Source organism: Eriocheir sinensis, chromosome 14 (assembly GCF_024679095.1).
Source record: "Eriocheir sinensis breed Jianghai 21 chromosome 14, ASM2467909v1, whole genome shotgun sequence".
NCBI classification, from domain to species: Eukaryota; Metazoa; Arthropoda; class Malacostraca; order Decapoda; family Varunidae; genus Eriocheir; species Eriocheir sinensis.
In genome coordinates this window covers 21373106-21393117 of record NC_066522.1, presented here as the reverse complement: position 1 = coordinate 21393117, position 20012 = coordinate 21373106, and the positions used below count along the sequence as shown (strand labels likewise).

Genomic DNA, 20012 nt, shown 5'->3' with positions numbered 1-20012 from the left:
ATTTTCTTCACGAATTTGCTACCAAACCCAAACATTTTTTATTGCCAGTCCAAACATAAGCGTTTGCCTGTAACCTCCCCCCCACCCCCTTTTCCTTACACACACACACACACACACACACACGGGCACGCACACACATCATACTGACACACAAGACTCTGGCATCCCCTCTTTGGCGCAGTGCCACGGTACACCTTACTTAGGGTGCGGGAGGCTTACATCAGCATCTTATAGTCGTGTTGACACTGGGACCAGCCCGCCGGCCGCCCCGATAACTGTCTCCCGAAGCCACCAGGCCGCCGACGTGCGCTGGCTTCTGAGACAACGGGACTGCCTGCTTGCATCTATCAGCCATTGCTTTTTGGGCGGCGTCTTGTTGTGTGAAGCTGAAGTGAAGCACACACGAAAATATACTCTGGCCCTTGGTGACGGTGTGTGTACGTGCGTGTGTGCGTGTGACGTGAAGATGTTGCATTAGTGTCACTGTTGCAGCCTCCTCACAAGCACTAGAAAAACAAGTGAGAGGCTAAGATGAACGGTTACCGAGTGAGTGTATCCCTCATACGGGGACGCCGAAAATAGTCCGCATCTTCCGTGTTTCAGTGGCAGAAAAGAAAACACTCGCCGTGACAGGTCAGTGACACCCCACAAGCCTAAACAGCTGACAAACACTGCAAGATTCGCTCACCTCTACACGGGCTGAGGCGACGTAGAGGTTGGGAGGCAGAGTCTTGTTTGTGCATTGGCTGAAGAAGTTACTCCGCCAAGAACAGCAACGGCGGCAGGAGAGAAGGAAGAAGAGGAGGAGGAGGAGAACGAAACTGTAATAGTGAAGCTGGTTTTGCGATAGTAGAGAAGTAGAAATTGAAGTGCGCGTTTGGAAAGAATATTGAGAGGAGGAGGTGGAGACAAAGGGAGCTGCCGAGTGAAGAAACGACTTAACCGAGAGCAGCGATAGTAAAAGAAAAGGAGGAGGAGAAGGAAAAGAAAACGTTGTCGAGGGAAGAAACTATTTAACAGAGAACAACAATAGTAAAAGCATTGAAAAGAAGGAGAAAAAGGAAGGAAAAAGTAAACTGGCGAGTGAAGAAATTGTTTAAACGGAGAAAAGGAATAGAAAAAGGAAGAGAAAAGGAGAAAAGTAAACTGTCGAGTGAAGAAATTGTTTAAACGGAGGAAAGGAAGGAGTAAAAGGAAGAAAAAAGAAAGCCGTGTCGTGTAGTGAAGTGCAGTGCCTATCATACGTGCTTGGAAGGTGAAGAGTGAGAATCGAGGCGCGGACGAGATGGCCAAGCTCCTCAACATCCTCCTGCAGCGCTCCAATGACTCCATCCCGTGGGGCTTCCGAATTCAGGGCGGGGCAGACTTCCAGAAGCCCATCACCATACAGCGGGTAAGTGTGTGTGTGTGTGTGTGTGTGTGTGTGTGTGTTTTGCATAGTAGCCTTTGTTTTCTTGTTATTTAGCATTAATAATTCTACAAGTAATTTTATATAGGTCTTATGAATGTTTTAGTAATAGTAATAATCGACAACCAAGAATAATATAGTAGTTAGCCACGCTTACATAGATTTGTTTTGTTGTAGTGTGAGATAGGAGGAAGTATAAAAAAAATAAGAGCGCTCAGTAAGATATATGCCCAGTTAATATATGACTGACAACCTCACATTATTGCTGCTCGCGGGAAAATGTAGTGCAAAAAAATAAATAAGCACAGTAAACAAAATAAGAAGAAAGAGATGAAGAAAAAAAGAAGACGAGAGAAAGAAGAAGAAAAAAAGGGAAATGAAAAAGAAAAAGGAAAAAAAAATATAAACAGATACACGTGAAGGAGCGGAAGCCTAAATACCCGAGGAAATTCCCCGAAGCGGCCTTGTTTTTCCTCGTTGTATTTAGCTGTTGTCGAGGCGGTGGTCCGCGTGGGCCGCCTGAGGGGTTGACGTCACCCGGCCGTGGCGTGCGTGTGTGTGTGTGTGTGGCCGCGCGGCGCTGACGAGGCCGGCCTAACACACGAGAAGGAGGGAGAGGAGAGAAAAGAAAAAGGGAGAAGGGAAGGGAATGGGAAGGAAGGGAAGGAAAGGAAAGGAAAGGAAAGGAGAAAGGAGAAAGGAAAGGGAAGGGAAGGGAAAGGAAGGAGAGAGAGAGAGAGAGAGAGAGAGAGAGAGAGAGAGAGAGAGAGAGAGAGAGAGAGAGAGAGAGAGAGAGAGAGATTTAAGAGTATAATCGACGTAGTAAAATTCACGCATCAGCAGAGGAGTTAAAAAGTTATGGAGTTCGATGTTTTCTTTATACAATGCTTCAAAGTAACATCTGAAAGTCAAGAACCAAAATACAGGAAAAGACATTAAAAGTTAGGTGATACGAGGACGCTGAGTGTTGACAGATCGTATCCCGTAGTAATTCCCGCGGTCCTGTTGTAGTGAGTGCGATCTGCTGCTACGGGCTGAAAATATATCCCTTTGCTTTCCTTTGTTTAAAGAATAATATTTAAAGATACCATTTAAAACACAAAGAAAGGTGGATTATATTAGGATAGGGTGGGGTTAAGTCGCTGTCAGGGTAGATAAAGACTGGTAGTAAACAAAAGGGAGAAGAAATTATGGAACTTAGTCATCTCTTCTTGTTTTCTCTTGAAGGGAGCCGAACATGTGACGAGATGGAAAATGCGAGGAGAGACATTCCTTCGACTAAGGCTGAAAAAATCTTGCTGTTTTAAGAATAAGAAATGGACTTTGGGCGGGTCATATCATGAGTAAAGCTGATGATATGTGGATGCTCAAAGTAACGTAGTGACAACCCAGGATTAGTGAGAGAAATTAGAGCAGACTTCGCGGGTATCTGGTGGTTGACTTTTGAATCACCTTCGAGTGGCAGACCAACCACATGCCGTCCACCAATCGTAACTTTGGTTGTGACTTGCACCACCACGGCAGCCAAGTGGTCGATAGCATTATCCAAGTAAAAAACGTCATACATTCAAGTAATAATTTGGTGTCACATTTCGTTTAGTTTCTTTCAATGTTGTGGTGATATGTGAAGCCAATGACTGCCCGGTGAAGAAAGTGGGCGAAGGATTATACTAATGTGGACGTTGACAGCTGAGGTGGAGGCTGTGGTGGTGATTATGATGACGGGAACGACAGTAATATTTTATATTACATAATGCGTCACTATTATCTCTTCACTTTTCATGTGCTTTTGATAATGTTCCGTGTCAAACCTCCCCAGTCAAAGTGGCAGGTGGCGCACCTGGCCTGGAGGTTATTGACCAGCGCGCCTCAAACATTTTCTGCCGGAGAATGCAGCCCGGCACAATATACATCACTCAGGGGATTATTTTTACGGCAGACAGAAATAAGCTTATTTGCTGCCTTAAAGTGTTCGATCGTTCTTTACTTCCTGGCAAAGAAGAAAAATTAATTGATGAGTCACATCTTAGGAGCGAGGGAGGTGTGTGTGTGTGTGTGTGTGTGTGTGTGTGTGTGTGTGTGTGTGTGTGTGTGTGTGTGTGTGTGTGTGTGTGAGGCAGTCTGGCGTGTATGGGTGAGACTCACGCGTGGCCATATACTGAGTGTCGTGGCGCCAGCAGACCGTCACTTCATAAGCCTTTGAGCAGACTGATGTGCCTGCCGCTGCTGCCGACGTCTTGATACGCCTAGGGGCGAAAAAGCGTTGCACTGCCCCATTGACTAATGTTTATCTTCATCAGATTAGTGCGCCGAGCAAAGTGACTGATCGTCGTGAGGTGCGTGAGTGCTCGATAAAACCGCGCCTCCTCCTCGCCGCCCTCCCTTCTGGTGGGCGGCAGGTGCAGGCCGTCCGTGGCGCGTCTCGTGTGTCTGTCATTAGGGAAGCTTTGGTGATGCGTCTCCTAACACTTGATGGAGTAGCTAACCAAACAATCATGCAGAGAGAGAGAGAGAGAGAGAGAGAGAGAGAGAGAGAGAGAGAGAGAGAGAGAGAGAGAGAGAGAGAGAGAGAGAGAGAGTTTTTTTTTGTATGTATGTGTTTAGATCTTTATCAGAATCATGGGCGGGGTTCAAAGAGTGTGCAGTAAGTCAACTGTTACTAGCGGCACCAACAATTACTTAAAGTCTACGGAAACAATATACCCGAGTTTGGTTAGTCTGTGTGTCCATGTATAGAGACGATGCACGAAACTGCTACTTCTACTACTACTACTGCTACTACTACTACTACTACTACTACTACTTCTACTACTACTACTACTACTACTACTACTACTACTACTACTACTACTACTACTACTACTACTACTACTACTACTACTACTATGATAACAATAATGCTAATAAAAGTTTTCAAGTAAGATCAATCCATTATCAGCGAGGATTTTACTGGAGTGGTTCTGACAGTGGTGAAGGGAAGTTGGTGACGATAGTGGTGACGGTGGTGGTGATGGTGGTTGGTAATAGTTAGAAGCACCGGCTGGTTTTGTTGTGGTAGTGATGCTGTTGGTGGTAGCGACAGTGCATTGGTTGCGGTTGTAGGTGACTCTTGAAGTAGTAGAGAGCAATGTTGTGGTAGATGTGAGAGTAAGAGTGAGAGTAGTGCAGTTAGTAGTGGTGGTGGTGATGGCGGGGGTGGTAGTGGTGGTGGTGGTGTGAGGGGAGGGGGTGATGGTGGTGGTGGTGCCAGCAGCCTTGAAGTGCCAAAGGGAGCGTGCCACTGACTCATTGTTTATATCGCCTCTTAGTGTACATGTGTGTGTGTGTGTGTGTGTGTGTGTGTGTGTGTGTGTGTGTGTGTGTGTGTGTGTGTGTGTGTGTGTGTGTGTGTGTGTGTGTGTGTGTGTGTGTGCTTTGAGGTTTTCGTGTCAAGCTTTGAGAATTGTGTGTAGTTCAAAATTCGTATTGCAAGGACATTATAATTATTTAGACAAGAACAATAACAACAGTGGCAGAATTACATAAGATTTTGTCTCAGGTAATTCTACTCCTTCTTCCATTGTTCTCCTCGGCTTTCTCTTCTTTTCTTCTCTTCTTTTCTTGTTCTTCTTTTTCTTTTCTCGTTCTTGTTATTTATTTATTTTTGTTGTTGTTCTTGTTCTTTTTTTGGTGTTGCTGTTCTTGTTTTTGTTCTTGTTCTTTTTCCTTCTTCTTCTTCTGTCCTTCCCTCCTTCCTCTCGCTCTCCCTCCTTCCTTCCCTTTCATCCTCCCGACGTCTTACCTCCTTCTCTCTTACTCTTCCTCCTCCAGCTGCTTATTGGTTCTTGACGGCCCTCATCTTCCTCCTCCTCCCCCTCCTCCTCCTCCTCCTTGTTCTTCTTCTTTTTCTGTCGCTTCTACCACATCCTATAGCAATACAGTTCAAAGCAAAAGTCTAAACTAACTAACCACATATCAACAGGCACATCATGCATAATACACAATCTATAAATCAACTCCAATCATTGTTATATTTTCTTACAGTTCAGATACTAATGTTTTCTTCTTCTTTAGTTGGGGTTTTGATATATAAGTTCTTCGTTGTTGATGGAGCAAATATTGTGAGTGATAAATGGATGGTGTGTGACGCTGAAACTGACGTTGTTACTGCCTGTTTTTATTTTAGTCTGCGTTCCAAGGTGATGAGTTTCTGATTGGATGTTCCGTGATCGTGATGCGTTGGTTGGTCATGAGACTTTTGGTGTGACTCATAAGCTTCTTTTTCTTCTTCGTCTTCTTCTTCTTTTCTTCTTTTTTTTTCTTTTTGTTCTTGCTCTAGTTACTGTTCTTGTTTTTTCTTTTCTTCTTCTTCTTCTTCTTCTTCTTCTTCTTCTTCTTCTTCTCTTGTTCTTGTTCCTGTTGTTCTTCTTCTACTTCTTCTTCTTCTTCTTCTTCTTCCTTTTCTTCTTCTTCCTGGTCTTTTTCTTTTGCCTTTGTTCTTCTTGCTCTAGTTCTCGTTCTTCGTGTTCTTGTTGTTTTTGTCAATGTTCTTGTTTTTCTTACTCTTTTTTTCTGTCTCCGGTGCCTTGGGGGGGAGTCGTGGGCTTTAGTAGAGAGACAGGAAGGAGGAGTGCCAGGCGTGGGATGGACCTTGGCACCCTTTATCTCCCCCTGCAGACATGGCCCTTTTACCTCCTCTCCTCTCCTCTCCCCTTCTCTCCCCTCCTCTCCCATCCCTTACATGCTGTCCCTCTCACCCCCTTCCCTTCCTTGCTCACTCATTTAGCTTACCTCATCTTTCCTCCTCTTACTGCCTGCATTTCCTGTCTTACTAAGGTGCTTTCAACCTCTTAAACCCCCTCACTTACACCTTTACTTCCGTCTCTTTCTCGCTGTCCCCTTCCCTTACCTTACCACCTACTTAACTTACCTTATCTTTCCTCTTCCTCCTGCCTGCATTTCCTCTTTCACTAAGGTGCCTTCAACCCCTGCTAACTTCCTTCCCCCACCCCTTTTTGCTCCCTTTCCTCTCCTCTCCTTCCTGTTCCCCTCATCCCCTTCCCTGCTCTGCCCACCCTCCTAACTTGCCTCGTCTTTCCTGCATTTTCTATCCCTCTAAGGTGCCTTCAACCCCTTAAACCCTCTTCCCTTAATCCCTTCCCCTTGTGTTCACCTTGTGTGTTTCCTCCTCCCCTCCTCCTCCTCCTCCTCTCTTCTCAATCCTGTGACTCCTTTTTTTTCTCCTCATTCCTTCTTCCCTCACTCATTCCTTCCCTCTTTCTGTCAACACTTGCTCAGGTTTTAGGTTTTAGGTTTTGCTTTGTGTTTCGTCCTCCCCTCCTCCTCTCCTCCTCCTCCTCCTCTATTCTCAATCCCATGACTCCTTTTTTTTTCTCCTCTCCTTCTTCCCTCACTCATTCCCTCCCTCCCTCTTTCTCTCAACACTTGCTCTGGTTTTAGGTTTTGCAGACGGAGTTTTGGCGAGGGTGTTTGATTTTGTTTTTCTCCTCACCGTGCGGAACAAGGAATTATATAGGTGCTTTAAGTTTTATCTCCTCACGTTCATGTTATTATATCGCTTTTTTCAATTTCTCCCACAAACTTGCGTCTAATCACCTCAAGCCCTTTCCTCCTCTCTCTCTGTTGCCCTCCGCTGTGTAACAAGTAATATCGTTCATAATATGCCATGATTATATAACTGTCTTTATGTTTATTTTGTATGAATGTTTCTGTACAAATCATGCTGCTAAAAACCGAATTAGGTGAAAAATAAAGCGTTTCGGCGTGGAGTGGAGGCAGCCGCGGGGTATCGAACCTCCTTCCAGCGTGTTCACGGCGATAAGCGATGAGCGACAAGTAAATAAGGGTGCTGTGGGCGTGACGGGCGGGGGGCGGGGGGCGTGGGGGGTACGGCGGCTGACTCACGCTTGCCTTGGAAGTGGAAGGTCGTCTCGGTCATCCATTCGCGTCAAGAAGAGGCGGAGAGGAGGAGGAGGAAAGCAGTTCGAGGAAAGACCACCGAAGTTACGTAAGGAAGGGTAATGGACGGACCGAACTTGACAAAGAGGGAAGAGATGGCAGTAAAGGGAGGGAAGGGAAGGTTTTGAAGGGAGGTAACGCTGTGGAGGTAGAGAAGGGAGATCTGTGCAGTGAGGGAAGAGAAGAAAGATAGGCTGAGGAGGGAAATAAATAGGTAAGACATTGGAGGGAAGAAAGGAAGGGTAGAGGAGGGAAATTAGAGAGGTGAGGCCGCGGAGGGAGGGATGGGTAGGGCACAGAGGGAAATAAGGGAGGTATGGAGGTGGAGGATTTAAAGGGATGAGCGTAGAGGGTGGGAAAGGGAGGTATGGGGGTGGAGGGGTGGAAAGGGAAAGGGTGGAGGGAGGGAAGAGGAGGTATGGAGGTGGAGGGTTAAAGGGAGGGGAGGTATGGGCGTGGAGGTAGGGAAAGGGAGGTATGGGCGTGGAGTGGGAGGGGGCCGGTGATTTGTAAGGGTGGCGTCGAGGCATGAGGGAGTGAGGTAGGACTTGAAAGGGAGGAGGAGTATGTGACAGCGGGGCGATGTTCTTGTGAGTGGTGGGGAGTCTTAAGAGGATGGGGAAACACGGAAACATGGAGGAGCAGGATACAGGAATTAATCTTTTTGGCTCATAACGAGGCTGCCCGCTTTAGTGGTTTAATTCATTCGTCAGACACGTTAATGACCTGCAGAAGTGATTGAAGACTTTACTGTACATTGGCCCAAGAACGTTCAATTCACTTATGTCTCAGTGAAGTAAAGGTTAATGTGATTTTTAAGCACATTAATCTTCTGTGTTTTAACTTCTTTTGATAGAGTTTATTTCAGTAACTGTTGATATGTTTCGTAAAAATAATCCTGCCAGTGTCTGTGTTAAATTGCCTCGTTTTAATCAAACTGTACTTTATAGCTGTCGGGTTTACGTGGAGCTAAAACAATCAGAGGGATTAATATTATTGAACAAAGATGTGAAGAATGAATAGAGAAGACAGACAGAAAGTGACGGTAACAAGCAATAGGCAGTCCGCAGACGGTCAGAACGAGGAAAAGGACGGAAAAAAGACAAATACAGAAGCGAGGCCGGGAAGCAAAATTCATTGTGCCAAAAATTTGAGTGTAGTCACGTGACTGATTCTTGTTCTTACTATTCAGAGTTTCTTGTGTAGTACATCGATGCCTGTCCACTTATTCACTGCTTTGTGGAAACAGATCTGTGTGCAACACTAACAACAACAATAAACTATCAAATATAAATTGGAGATTTTTTTTGGTGAACAAATCTCTTATAAGTTTTGGTTGGTGTGTTATTTGGCGTTATCAACTGAAAAGCGATGCGCCTCAGGCCTTAGATACTCTTGTTTAGAAGGGACTTCCTGGGTTATATTTCTCGTTTGGCCGCCTTTTATTTCCGAGGTGACTGACCACAGCAGGTGTGGGTTACCGGCCCGGCCAACAGCTGGCCAGCTGTGACTGGTTAATATAGTTGCCGCAACTGTCAAGTACTGTGTTGTTGGCAGCATCTGTTATGATAACGAATACCGCTGCCACTGAGCAAGGTGGAAAAGTGAGTGCACGGCGTTACTGCCGGCTGTTACGTGATCTCGGCGAGCAGTCCTGCTGCAGCGACCTCCACTGACATCATCTTGGGCAGTGCCTCTTGTCTTCAGGTGGCACTTTTCCTCATGATCACAGGTGGCAGCCGCTTGGCACCGAAATGCGTCCAAGAAAATTCAAAAGTTCCAGCACCAGCCAGCTCAAGGACTGTAGGGTCCGCAGGGTGAATGGAAATGGAGTGCAGTTGTATTCAAAACAGCCTCAGTACAGGACGACACTCCTCCCTTTGAAAATTTCCCATTTCTACCATCACGATTTTCATTTCTACCACCACCGTCACCAAAGTAACCAGCGCCACCACAACCATCGCCGCCGCTGCCGCCGCCGCCCCCCTTATACCCATCTCAGCCCAGACGTCGCCATGCTAGTGTCTACCCGTCTCGCTCGCACCAACGTCAGAACTCGTGTGTATGCGCGCGCGTGCGTATGTGTGTATATGTGTGTGTATGTGTGTGTGTGTGTGTGTGTGTGTGTGTGTGTGTGTGTGTGTGTGTATGTGTGTGTGTGTGTGTGTGTGTGTGTGTGTGTGTGTGTGTGTGTGTGTGTGACGTATCTTACCGTTCGCTCGTCCGCAGTCGATCACCCGTCCGTCAGTGCGGAGGTCGGGCGCCCCTTCACTCTGTTATTCGCCGGATTGTTGAGAAACTGAACCGTTCTCTCTCACCGTCTGCGTACACTGGTAGCCTGCCCCTTGAACAGCCTCCCTGCCTGCCTGCCTTCCGCCTTTCTAGCCCATCCCAGGCGAGAGGAGGTAAGGTCTTCTGCCGTCTGTGTGGGCTGCCTCAAGAAGCCGGTGGGGATGTAATGTGGATCGTGTCGCTGTCTCGGTATTTGGTGTTTGATGGCGTGTGTGTCTTAACTGGTGTCCGTGTGTTTAATAGTGACATTGAGGGTCGCTTATAGACGTCTTGATTGCTGGTGTCTTCGATCATTGCAGGTATTTAAAGATATGTGTTCTGTAATTCTAGGTATTTGCTTTTGTATGCATTACCAACCCACTTTCGTTTCTACTTATCCACTTTTCTCTCTTCCTACCCAGACTTCTTTCTATCTTCCCGTCTTTCTTCCTACTTTCCCACTTTTCTTCATATCTACTCATTTTCTTTCTACCTACCCACTTTCGTTACTCCCTTGATGAAGAGTAAAGCGGCGCACTACGAAAATGATGCCTTCATTAAGGACTCAACTTTATGAAGAACGACTCAAGCGAGTGTTTGTCTGTGTGTGTGTGTGGGGGGGGGGGGGGGTGAATGTGTGTGGGGTATGTATGTATGTGTGTGTGGAAGGGATATGAGTGTTTGTATGCGTGCCTGCGCGCATGCGTGTGTGTTTGTGTGCGCACGATTCGGTGATGATGTTCAAGCTGCGTGGCTCACCTCGCAGCAAAATGCGGCGGGAATTTACATTTGAGCGGCCTCGTTTCATAACTCAAAATAATCAGTACATTAATCCTTTTAGCCTTCACGTTTGTTTGAACCATTATCAAATATTTTAACTTACCAGTAACATTTTTTATTCCTCCATTCATACTACGGAGAGGGAAATACCCTGCCGTACCTCTTTATCGTGACCTTGGGCAAATCCGTGAGCCAAAACATAACTTTACTAGCGGTCCTTTGACTGCGTTGACGAAAATAAAAGGCAGAAGGTTTGGTTGCAAGTTCTCATTTTGAGTTTCATTCTTCGTTATTTTGATTGTCCCTCAGTTAACTTTACAATGATTTCTCTCTCTCTCTCTCTCTCTCTCTCTCTCTCTCTCTCTCTCTCTCCTATATATATATATATATATATATATATATATATATATATATATATATATATATATATATATATATATATATATATATACAAACACACTCACTGTATGTATGCAACAAGCATTTGAAGATTGCTTTCTGTGCCAGGTATGTGGTGATAGTGTGTGTGTGTGTGTGTGTGTGTGTGTGTGTGAGTATGTGATTGTGTGTGTGAGTGTGTGTGTGTGTGTGTGTGTGTGTGTGTGTGTGTGTGCGGTGCCGTCGGGAGCCGCGGGAGTGGCGGGTGTTTGTGTGCGGAGCGGCGGGCGGCCAAGTGGCGGGGCTGTAGGAGGAAGTGAGCCTCGGAAGTGTTGGTGTAAGTGACCAGCGGCAGGAATCCACTGTCTATTTCGGTCCCCAGGTGTTGCCACAGCGGCGGCGACCCTCTTGCCCCTCTCCCCCCGTCTTTTCCTCCCTCCTACTTCGACGTTGCCAACCAGGGCAGCAAACCCTCGCGCCAATTACACCCCAGCGACAGCGGCGGCCGTGATGCATGCGTCTCGTAGTACAGCCGTGCCAGCCCGCCTAGGCCGCGGGGCAGTGCGACACGCCAGTGTGGGAGGAGGCCGGGAAGTGCGTGCATGAAAGAGCTGCTCCACACGGCTAAACAAGTGTCAAGCCAGCCTGTTGTGCGAGGCTGAAACAGAGACGGCCTGCGTGTGGCGACAACGTGAAAAGAAAATAAATCCAAGTGACATTTAATATAAGAATCTCTGATATTATGACATAGTGTGTTCTGTTTGTATGTCGTCAGATGCCCCTCGTTAAGTTTGAGGAATCATGTAAATTTGCAGAAAAATTACTCTTGAGACATTCACAGTTTATTTAGTCTGTAATAATTGATTAAAGTATCACCAATTAATGAAATAATTTAATATACGCTTTGATGATATATGGTAAACTACTTAAGGTTCTCACGCTACTGAAGTGGTTTTTCCCACCATCAGGCATGACAAACGTGATGACAATGATGTAAACTTGGTCAGAGTTACCAAAAGTGTGTGTTGGACGTGTCCATAAAGTTACGATGTTGATGGTCAGACTATAAGAGGCTGCTGCTGTTTGGGATTATTTCTTATGCGGTGATAAGCGAGTGCAAAGACAATAGAGAAAAAAATATATGACATGGGCGTCAAATTAAAGACTATCATTGAAAAATGTGTGCAAATAGTGTAAATACAATATAGTACAATGAAAATAAGATAAATTTGCGAGACAAGGCAGAGCGACAGCTCCCATAAACAGTGTTCCCTAGCCACGCAGACGGAGCGGCTCGGCTTGTGAACCTTTGATGTAGCAAGGTGAGGGGCAGGGTTAGGGGTAGGGAAGGGGCAGAGCAAGGGGCAGGGCCAGGGGCCGAGGCAGGGGTAGGGGAAGCTGAGGGGAGCGTTGCTGTCTTGGAGGCTGCCTGGCGAGGCAGCTGTTGATCCCTCGAGAGACGTTCATATCCCGGGCGGAGTGTTGGTGAAGGCAGCAGAGATGATGCTGACAATGATGGTGCTGGTGATGATGAAGAAATAATAATAATAATAATAATAATAATAATAATAATAATATATATATATATATATATATATATATATATATATATATATATATATATATATATATATATATATATATATATATATATATATATATATATATATATATATATATATATATATATATATATATATATATATATATATATATATATACATATATATATATATATATATATATATATATAATAATAATAAATATTAGCTTTATCATTATCATTATTTTTATTAAATAATCATTATTGACTATCCCAGCCAGGACTCGAACCACAGGCGCGGCGCCTGGAGCCTCCGTACAGCGGGGGTGGCGGCGGGTGCAAGCCTGTGGTCCGGGTCCTGACTGGGGCATAATCAACCTGTCTTTCTTTGGCCTATAGTCATTATTATTATTATTATTATTATTATTATTATTATTATTATTATTATTATTATTATTATTATTATTATTATTATTATTATTATTATTATTATTATTACTACTACTACTACTACTATTATTATTATCATCATTATTTTTTTATTATTATTATAATTGCTTTCTTATTCTCAGTATTTTATTTTATTAATATTATAATATTTACCTATGTCATCACCACCATCACCACCACCTCTTCCTCCTCCTGTGCTACAAGGCCACCATGTGCGGGCATCTCCGTGCGCCTTCCACGACGCCCATACAAATCACAGGTGTCAGGGGAGGCGGGAAGGAGAAAGGAAGTGATCCATCAACCTCGACCAAAGGCTCATTAGGGAAACATTGAAACTAATAGTGTCATCAAGGTTTTCATCTGTAGGCCACCAGCTTTTCTGTTATTTTTATTACTGTAAAGGAGAGATTTAAGAATTAAGGCCCCCCTCCCCCTCACATACCATTTATTTGAGGTGGAATAGAGAACGCTTCTGTCAACGAAAAATTATTAGTGTCCTGAGCGAGATAAAGTGTGTATGTGTTTGTTTGTTTGTGTGCGTTCACGTGTTTGTGTGCGTTCACGTGTGTGTGTGTGTGTGTGTGTGTGTGTGTGTGTGTTTTCCCTTACCACTCACCTTCCTTGCAAGCGGTCTACTCTACGGGGTTCATCTGCCGGGTTTCATAACATAAGCATAGTTTCTGAGCATCTTGTAGCTGCTGACTCTATTTCTCCTCCTCACGCCATAAGGCCTTGTGTAACGCTGCTGCTTGACTCTTGATTATTGTGGCGTGTGAAAGGGGACTTGGTGTAGTGTATGGTACGAGTAAGTGTATGGTGCCATTGATGTGGGAGAGAGTGTGTGATTGTCGTGGTTGGTATTAGTAAAAAATGTACACGGGAAGCAATGTGTGGATGATGGTTTGAGGTCTAGTGGATAGTAGTGTGTGAGTGTGGACTAAGAAAGAAAGACGTCGCTGCCTGAGGAATATTTGCCGAGAGTAGAGACGATGGGAGAAGGAAAACAAGATTGACATTGTGATATGGACTGGTAATTGTGGTGATAGATATTATTGGAAAGGAGTAAGAGAGGAGGGAGTAAGGGAGCAAGTGTCGGTATTCTCAGATGTTTCCGCCTCTAACAATAACTATTTCCAAAGGTCGAAAAGGAGATTAATCGGGTTCTCATGAGTGTTTTTCACGTTCATGGTAGAGAGAAAGGGTCATACTACCACCAGGGTCATTAAACTACCTTTGGAAATGCCCCAAACGCCTACGAAAGCCTTGTTAAATATGTGAGCTTGAGCGACGAAAGGTTTATGAATATGACCCAAGGACTATAGGTTAGAGAGAGAGAGAGAGAGAGAGAGAGAGAGAGAGAGAGAGAGAGAGAGAGAGAGAGAGAGAGAGAGAGAGAGAGAGAGAGAGAGAGAGAGAGAGAGAGAGAGAGAGAGAGAGAGAGAGAGAGAGAGAGAGAGAGAGAGAGAGAGAGAGAGAGAGAAAATGTGTTCTAATGCTTATGTCAAACCCGATGCTGCCTGTGTGAAGCTGAAGAGAGGTGTGTTTCCAGGTGACCCCCGGGACGCTGGGGGCGCAGCACCTGGATGTGGGGGACACCATCATCATGATCGAGGGCCGCGACGCCCGCACACTCTGCCACTTCGACGCCTACGACCTCATCAAGGCAGCAGGGAACCGCGTGGAGCTGACGGTGCGGAAGGGAACCTCACAGTGAGTTTGTGTGTGTTTTTGTTTGTGTTTTGTTTATTTGTTTGTTCGTTTGCTTATTTGTTTGTTTGTGTGTGTGCGCGTGTGTTGTTCTGTGTATTGTTGTTGTTGTTTCTGTCTCTGTTATTATTATTTTTTGTTTATTGTTGGTCTTGTTGTTGTTATTGTTATTTTCCTTCTTCTTGTTCTTAAGTTCATTGTCAATATTTCGATTATTTTCTCCTAAGATATCAATATCAATGTGTTTTTGTCATGCATGCGTCGGATTTTGCAAACTAAGCATCATCATCATTATCATTATCATTTTCATCATTATCATCATCATCATCATCATCACCAATTTTCACATCACCCCCCTCCCCCCCCCACCACCACCCACCACCCCCGCCACCCGCGTACTGCGCCTCTCGCCAGCACCAGTCACAGAAAAAGCGGTGAACAAACAGGCGGGAACACTTTTTGGCACGCGTGACTAAGGCGGTGTGTTGCGTTTGTACCTCTCTGCTTCGTCCGTGTGTGCTGTCCCCGCGGCGTGCCTTATGACCCGGTGAAGTGGAGCCTACAGTAACACCACACACACCAGCGCTCCTTTTAATTTGATAGGGATCATTGAGCTATTGTGTGCGAATTATACGCTTTGAAATCGCCTTGTGACCCGGTAAAGTTGAGCTTACACTAACGATATACAACAAACCAGTGCGCTGTTGAGTTCCAAAAGGACCACTGAGGTATTGTGTGCTGATTATACGCTTTGAAATCGCCTTTTGACCCGGTAAAGTTGAGCTTACACTAACGATATACAACAAACCAGAGCGGTGTTGAGTTCCAAAAGGACCCTTGAGATATTGTGTGCGAATTATTGGCTTTAAAATTGCATTGCCTTGTGAAACGGTAAAGTGGAGCCTCAACTAACGTTACACAACAAAGCAGTGCACTGTTGAGTTGGATAAGGACCGTTGAGCTATTGTGCGCTAATTAAACGCTTTGAAATTGCTATGGAAATCTGAATTATACAAAGCGCGGTAGTTCGTCTCGGTGCTCGCCTTGATGTAGATTCTTCAAGTATATTGCGTCAAGAAGAAAGAGCATTGGGTGTAAAGCCTGGGCCACATCAAATCAGATTTTCATGTTATGAGAAGGAAACGGATGACCCGCTGTGCTGACCTCTAACGGGAATAGCCAAGGGAAGAGGCGGTATACTGATGCACTTGTCTTTCTCTAGGTTTCGCGATAGCTACCCTTCATTTAATCACCATGTTTCAAAAAAGCTCTAAAAGCGAATTTGAAAAAAAAATTATCTCTCACGCAAACCATTTCATAATATATACCTATCAACGTATTTGTGATCAGTTTAGGCATCATCTATTTTGCGGGTTTATATCATGGGAAAAAATTGGCCCGTCGCTGGTACACGGTAAAGCCACAAATTTGGTCCGTCGCTGCTACCGGGTTAATCTTACCTCTTGCCATAACTTTTCGTGCCAATAATCAGTTTTCTCTTTTCTCATTCTCCAAATTCCACGATAGTTCCTTTAATCGCACATCTTTCCATTATTTTTCGTTCTAATATTCTGGGTTTTTTTTCTGTTCTCATTCTTCAAATTGCGAGATACGGTTCCTTCAATCATACATCATTCTATTATTTTTCGTTTCAGTAATGGGATTTATTCTTTTATCTTTCTTCAAATTACGCAATAGTTCATTTAATCACACATCTTGCCATTTTTTCTCATTCCAATAATGTGTTTTGCGCCCTTGCAGGGACCTAGCGGAGGAATACCTGGATCACCAAGAGAAACTAGAGCAGAAAATAGTTGAGGAGCGCCAGTGCAGGGCAAGGACGGTGTGTTCTCCTGCCCTCACCTCCTCCCCACAGCCTTCCCAACGGTACCCATCTCCACTTCACCTGGGCTCTCCCACCCGGGGCCTCACGTCTCCGTCCCGCCTCTCAGAGTCACCCGTCAGGCAGGTTTCGTCGCCGCCCGTGCAGATAACCACTCCGTCCTCGCAGTTCGTCACGCCGCCAGACCTGTCCTCGCCGAGCCACGTGCCATCCTCCCCCACCTCTACCTCCGTCACGTCTGTCTACTCCACGCCCACTGAACCTTTCTCGCCCCGCGCACAGATGGTTTCTCCGCCTCATTTCCTCCTTCGAAAGACGCATCTCTATTTTCAGCCGCAGTCACCAACGCCACATGTACAGACACAGCCACAAACACAACAGCACCCACAGGCATTGATGCAACCCGAACCATTACCACAGTCACCAGCGTTGCAGCAGCCACAGGAGCAGCTGGTAAGTGAGAGCGAAGAGGAGCCGCCACTGTCCCCAAGTTACAACTCCCCGAACCTCTCACATAGACTCCAGCAGTTTCAGTTCCAGCAGGGCACGCAGATGCACTCCATGAGCCAGTCAACCTTCCACAGTTACCAGCAGACGACCCATCACGAGTCACAGTCGGTGCACCACAGCGTCCAGAACTCACAGTCTTCGTCGCAGCTCCCGCCGACCCCCAGGACTGTTTTACCCAAGGACACTCGAGAAGAGACAATGGAGGTTCAGGACCCACAGCTGCTGACGGAGGAACAGAAGAGGAGACAGCTTCAGCAGCTCATCCTGGAAAAGCGGCGGCTGGAGGAGATGATGATGATAGCCAAGAGAAGGGAGTCCACGCCCACCCGCCAGTCGCCCATCCTCCGCCAGTCACCAGTCCCGCGGCACACGCATTTCCATCATCAGCAGTCCCCCGGTCCCCGCCAGCCCCCACTTCTCCCGCAGTCCCCCGGTCCCCGACAGTCACCGATTTCTTTCCAGTCGCCCATTCCTTTCCAAGTGCCACCTCTGCCTCAATCGCCGATCTCAAAAGAGCCTCCGTCATCTGACCAAGAGGGCGCGGGGGCCGTGGCGAAGATGGCGCAACACTCCAGCCCCGGCCAGGCGGCGCCACCAGCAAGCTTCACTCAGATGGAAGCAGTGACCAAAGAGTCGTCGTTTTCCTTCAAAGTCTCGTCTGTCGGCAAGAACGACGCTCCGCCGGCTGAAGGGAAGGATACAGGTACCAAAAAAGAGTCGCCGCCGAAGAGAGAGAACGAAGAGAAACTGAGAGAAGAAAACCGAGTCCGCGATGACCAGATCAGGAAGATGCAAGAGAGGAAACTAGAGGAGAAGAGGAAAAAGGGAGCTGCAAGGCGGACCGGCAGCCAGTCTTCCTCCGACGGCCAGAACAAGGCTTCCCGCGAGGCTCGGCGACTCAGGTCTGAGGAGAGGCGGGCGCACGAGCAGGCGAATGTAGCAAAGAGGCGGTCTGACGGCAGCACTGAGGGGGAACAACCACTCACGGAGGCACAGGTGGCGGCGGCAGAGCAGAAGAGGAGGGATCAGCGAGCGGCGCACACTGAGAAGAAGAAACAGGAAGCACGGAGGAAGATAGAGGAGCAGAAGAGAAGGGACGAGGAGAGAACGAAGGGCTTACAGGAGCAGAAGAAACACTACGAGCAGATTGCCGAGCAGGAGAGGAAGAAGTTCGAGGAGAAAGTCAGGCAGGAGGAAAAGAGGCGTATTCAGGAGCAGTTTAAAAGAGACCAGCTGAGGATACAGGAAGAAATGAAGCGAAGGGAAGAAAGGAAACTGGAAGAGAAGAGAAGAAAGGAGCAGGAGGAGCAGAGGAGAAAGGAGCTGATGGAAGAACAGAAAAGGTTAGAAGAAGAGAAAGCGCAGGAAGAGAAGATGAAAGAGGAACAGATAAGAGCCACCGAACTGAGGAGGAAGCTGGAGGAAGCGAAGAAGAGAGAAGAGGAGAAGAGGTTGGCGGAGCAGCGGTGGCGGGAGGAGCAGATGAGAATGGAGGAGGAAAGGAGAAGAGAGGAAGAGAGGAAAAGAGAGGAAATGAGGAGAGAAGAGGCGAGAAGAAGGGAAGAGGAAAGAAGGAAAGAGGAGGAAAGGCGAAGGGAGGAGGAGAGACGAAGAGAAGAAGAAAGGAGAAAGGAAGAAGCGAGGAGAAGGGAAGAGGAGAGAAGGCGAGAAGAGGAGTTAAGAAGACAAGAAGAGACGAGAAGAAAGGAGGAGGAGTTAAGAAGACAAGAAGAGGCGAGAAGAAGAGAACAAGAGATGAGACGGGAAGAGGAAAGAAAACGAAAAGAGGAGGTAAAACGGCGGGAAGAGGAGGAGAGAAAAAGAGAAGAAAAGAGAAAAGAAGAGGAAAGAAGAGAAGCGGTAAGAAGAATACAAGAGGAGAAGAGGAGGCAAGAAGAGATTAAGAAAGAGGAGCAGAGACGATTGGAGGAAAAGAGAAAACGCGAAGAGGAAGCAAGGAAGGAAGAGGAAAGGAAACTGCAGGAAATAATACGTATACAAGAAGAAAAACTGCGAGAGGAAGGACAGAGGATTGAAGAACGAAGGCAGGAGGAGCAAAGAAGGAAGGTGGCGCAGGAGAGGCAAAGGGCGCATGAGGCACGTTGGAGGGGAGAGGAGGTTGTGGTGGAGGCGACGGCAGAACTGGGAAGCGAGGAGGTGGAGGAACAGCGACGCATGGAGGAGATGAAGCGGCAGGAGGAGGAGAGGATGAAACATGAAGCTGAGGCCTATGAGAGTTACCGTCGCCACCTGGAGGAGAAGAAGCGTGCACACTACTACGACTCCGATGACTACGCCTCCGAGTGGGACAGCGTGCCCGAAGAGGATGTGGATGAGTCGCCGCCCGTGCAGGAGAAGTTCACCGAGCTGCGTGCCCAGAGCGAGGAGGAGCTGTACGAGGCGCAGGAAAAGTCCATACGCAACTTGGAGAGGCAGATCCGCAAGCAGAGTGAGCGGGAAAAGCGCCGAAAGTCCGCTGAACGAGCCATGTCAGACTCCGAGCAGTACCGCCACCAGGTAAAGATCTTCCAGTCACAGCAACTCCAGCACCAAGCACCGAAGCAGCAGCCACAGCCGCTCTCAGCACCGCAGCAACAGAAGACAGCCACTCAGAAGTCGGACCAGAGCGCGTCACAGAGAAACGCGTCCAGCACAGGGGACTTGCGGAGCACCAAGACTCTGCCTGTGACCAAGTTCAGTCCGGACCCAATGGAGTTCGGCTTCAGGCCCATCGATAAGCCCCACGGCAAACTGTCCAAGTCAACGGGTAACCTAAGCGGCGGGGCCTCGGCGGCGGCAGCGGCGGCCGTGGCAGGAGCGGAGGCTGGAGCCGGTGCCGGGGCGGGGGTGCTGAAGGAGGCCAGCAGGGAGACGGCAGGGGCGTGGGCGCTGCCTCACTGTCTCTCCAGCAGCCTCGGAGATCTCCAACAGGTGAGCGGAACTATAGGTAGTATATTAACTTTTTTTTCTCGTTCTTTTCATCCTTTTACTTTTGTAGGCATCTTAGGCGAAGCACCAAGTTACCTGAGGAAAAAAATCCATTAATTGTTCCATCTTAACACACACACACACACACACACACACACACACACACACACACACACACACACACACACACACACACACACACACACACACACACACACACACACACACACACACAA

At 46.8% G+C, this 20012-nt stretch overlaps 1 protein-coding gene across 11 annotated transcripts in view; it reads left to right on the top strand.

The window, feature by feature from the left end:
* LOC126998622 (microtubule-associated protein futsch-like) overlaps positions 1-20012 on the top strand; it is a 129803-nt gene that overhangs the window by 2983 nt on the left and 106808 nt on the right. For 3 of the 11 annotated variants that reach the window (XM_050860553.1, XM_050860555.1, XM_050860554.1), the window contains exons 1-3: positions 244-1393; positions 14338-14498; positions 16257-19779. In XM_050860553.1, the coding sequence (XP_050716510.1) occupies positions 1286-1393; positions 14338-14498; positions 16257-19779 (3792 nt within the window). In that variant the 5' untranslated portion in view covers positions 244-1285. Of the gene's footprint in view, positions 1-242; positions 1394-11766; positions 12118-14337; positions 14499-16256; positions 19780-20012 lie in introns of those variants that run through there. The other 8 variants (XM_050860545.1, XM_050860546.1, XM_050860552.1 and 5 more) reach the window with 5 other exon arrangements.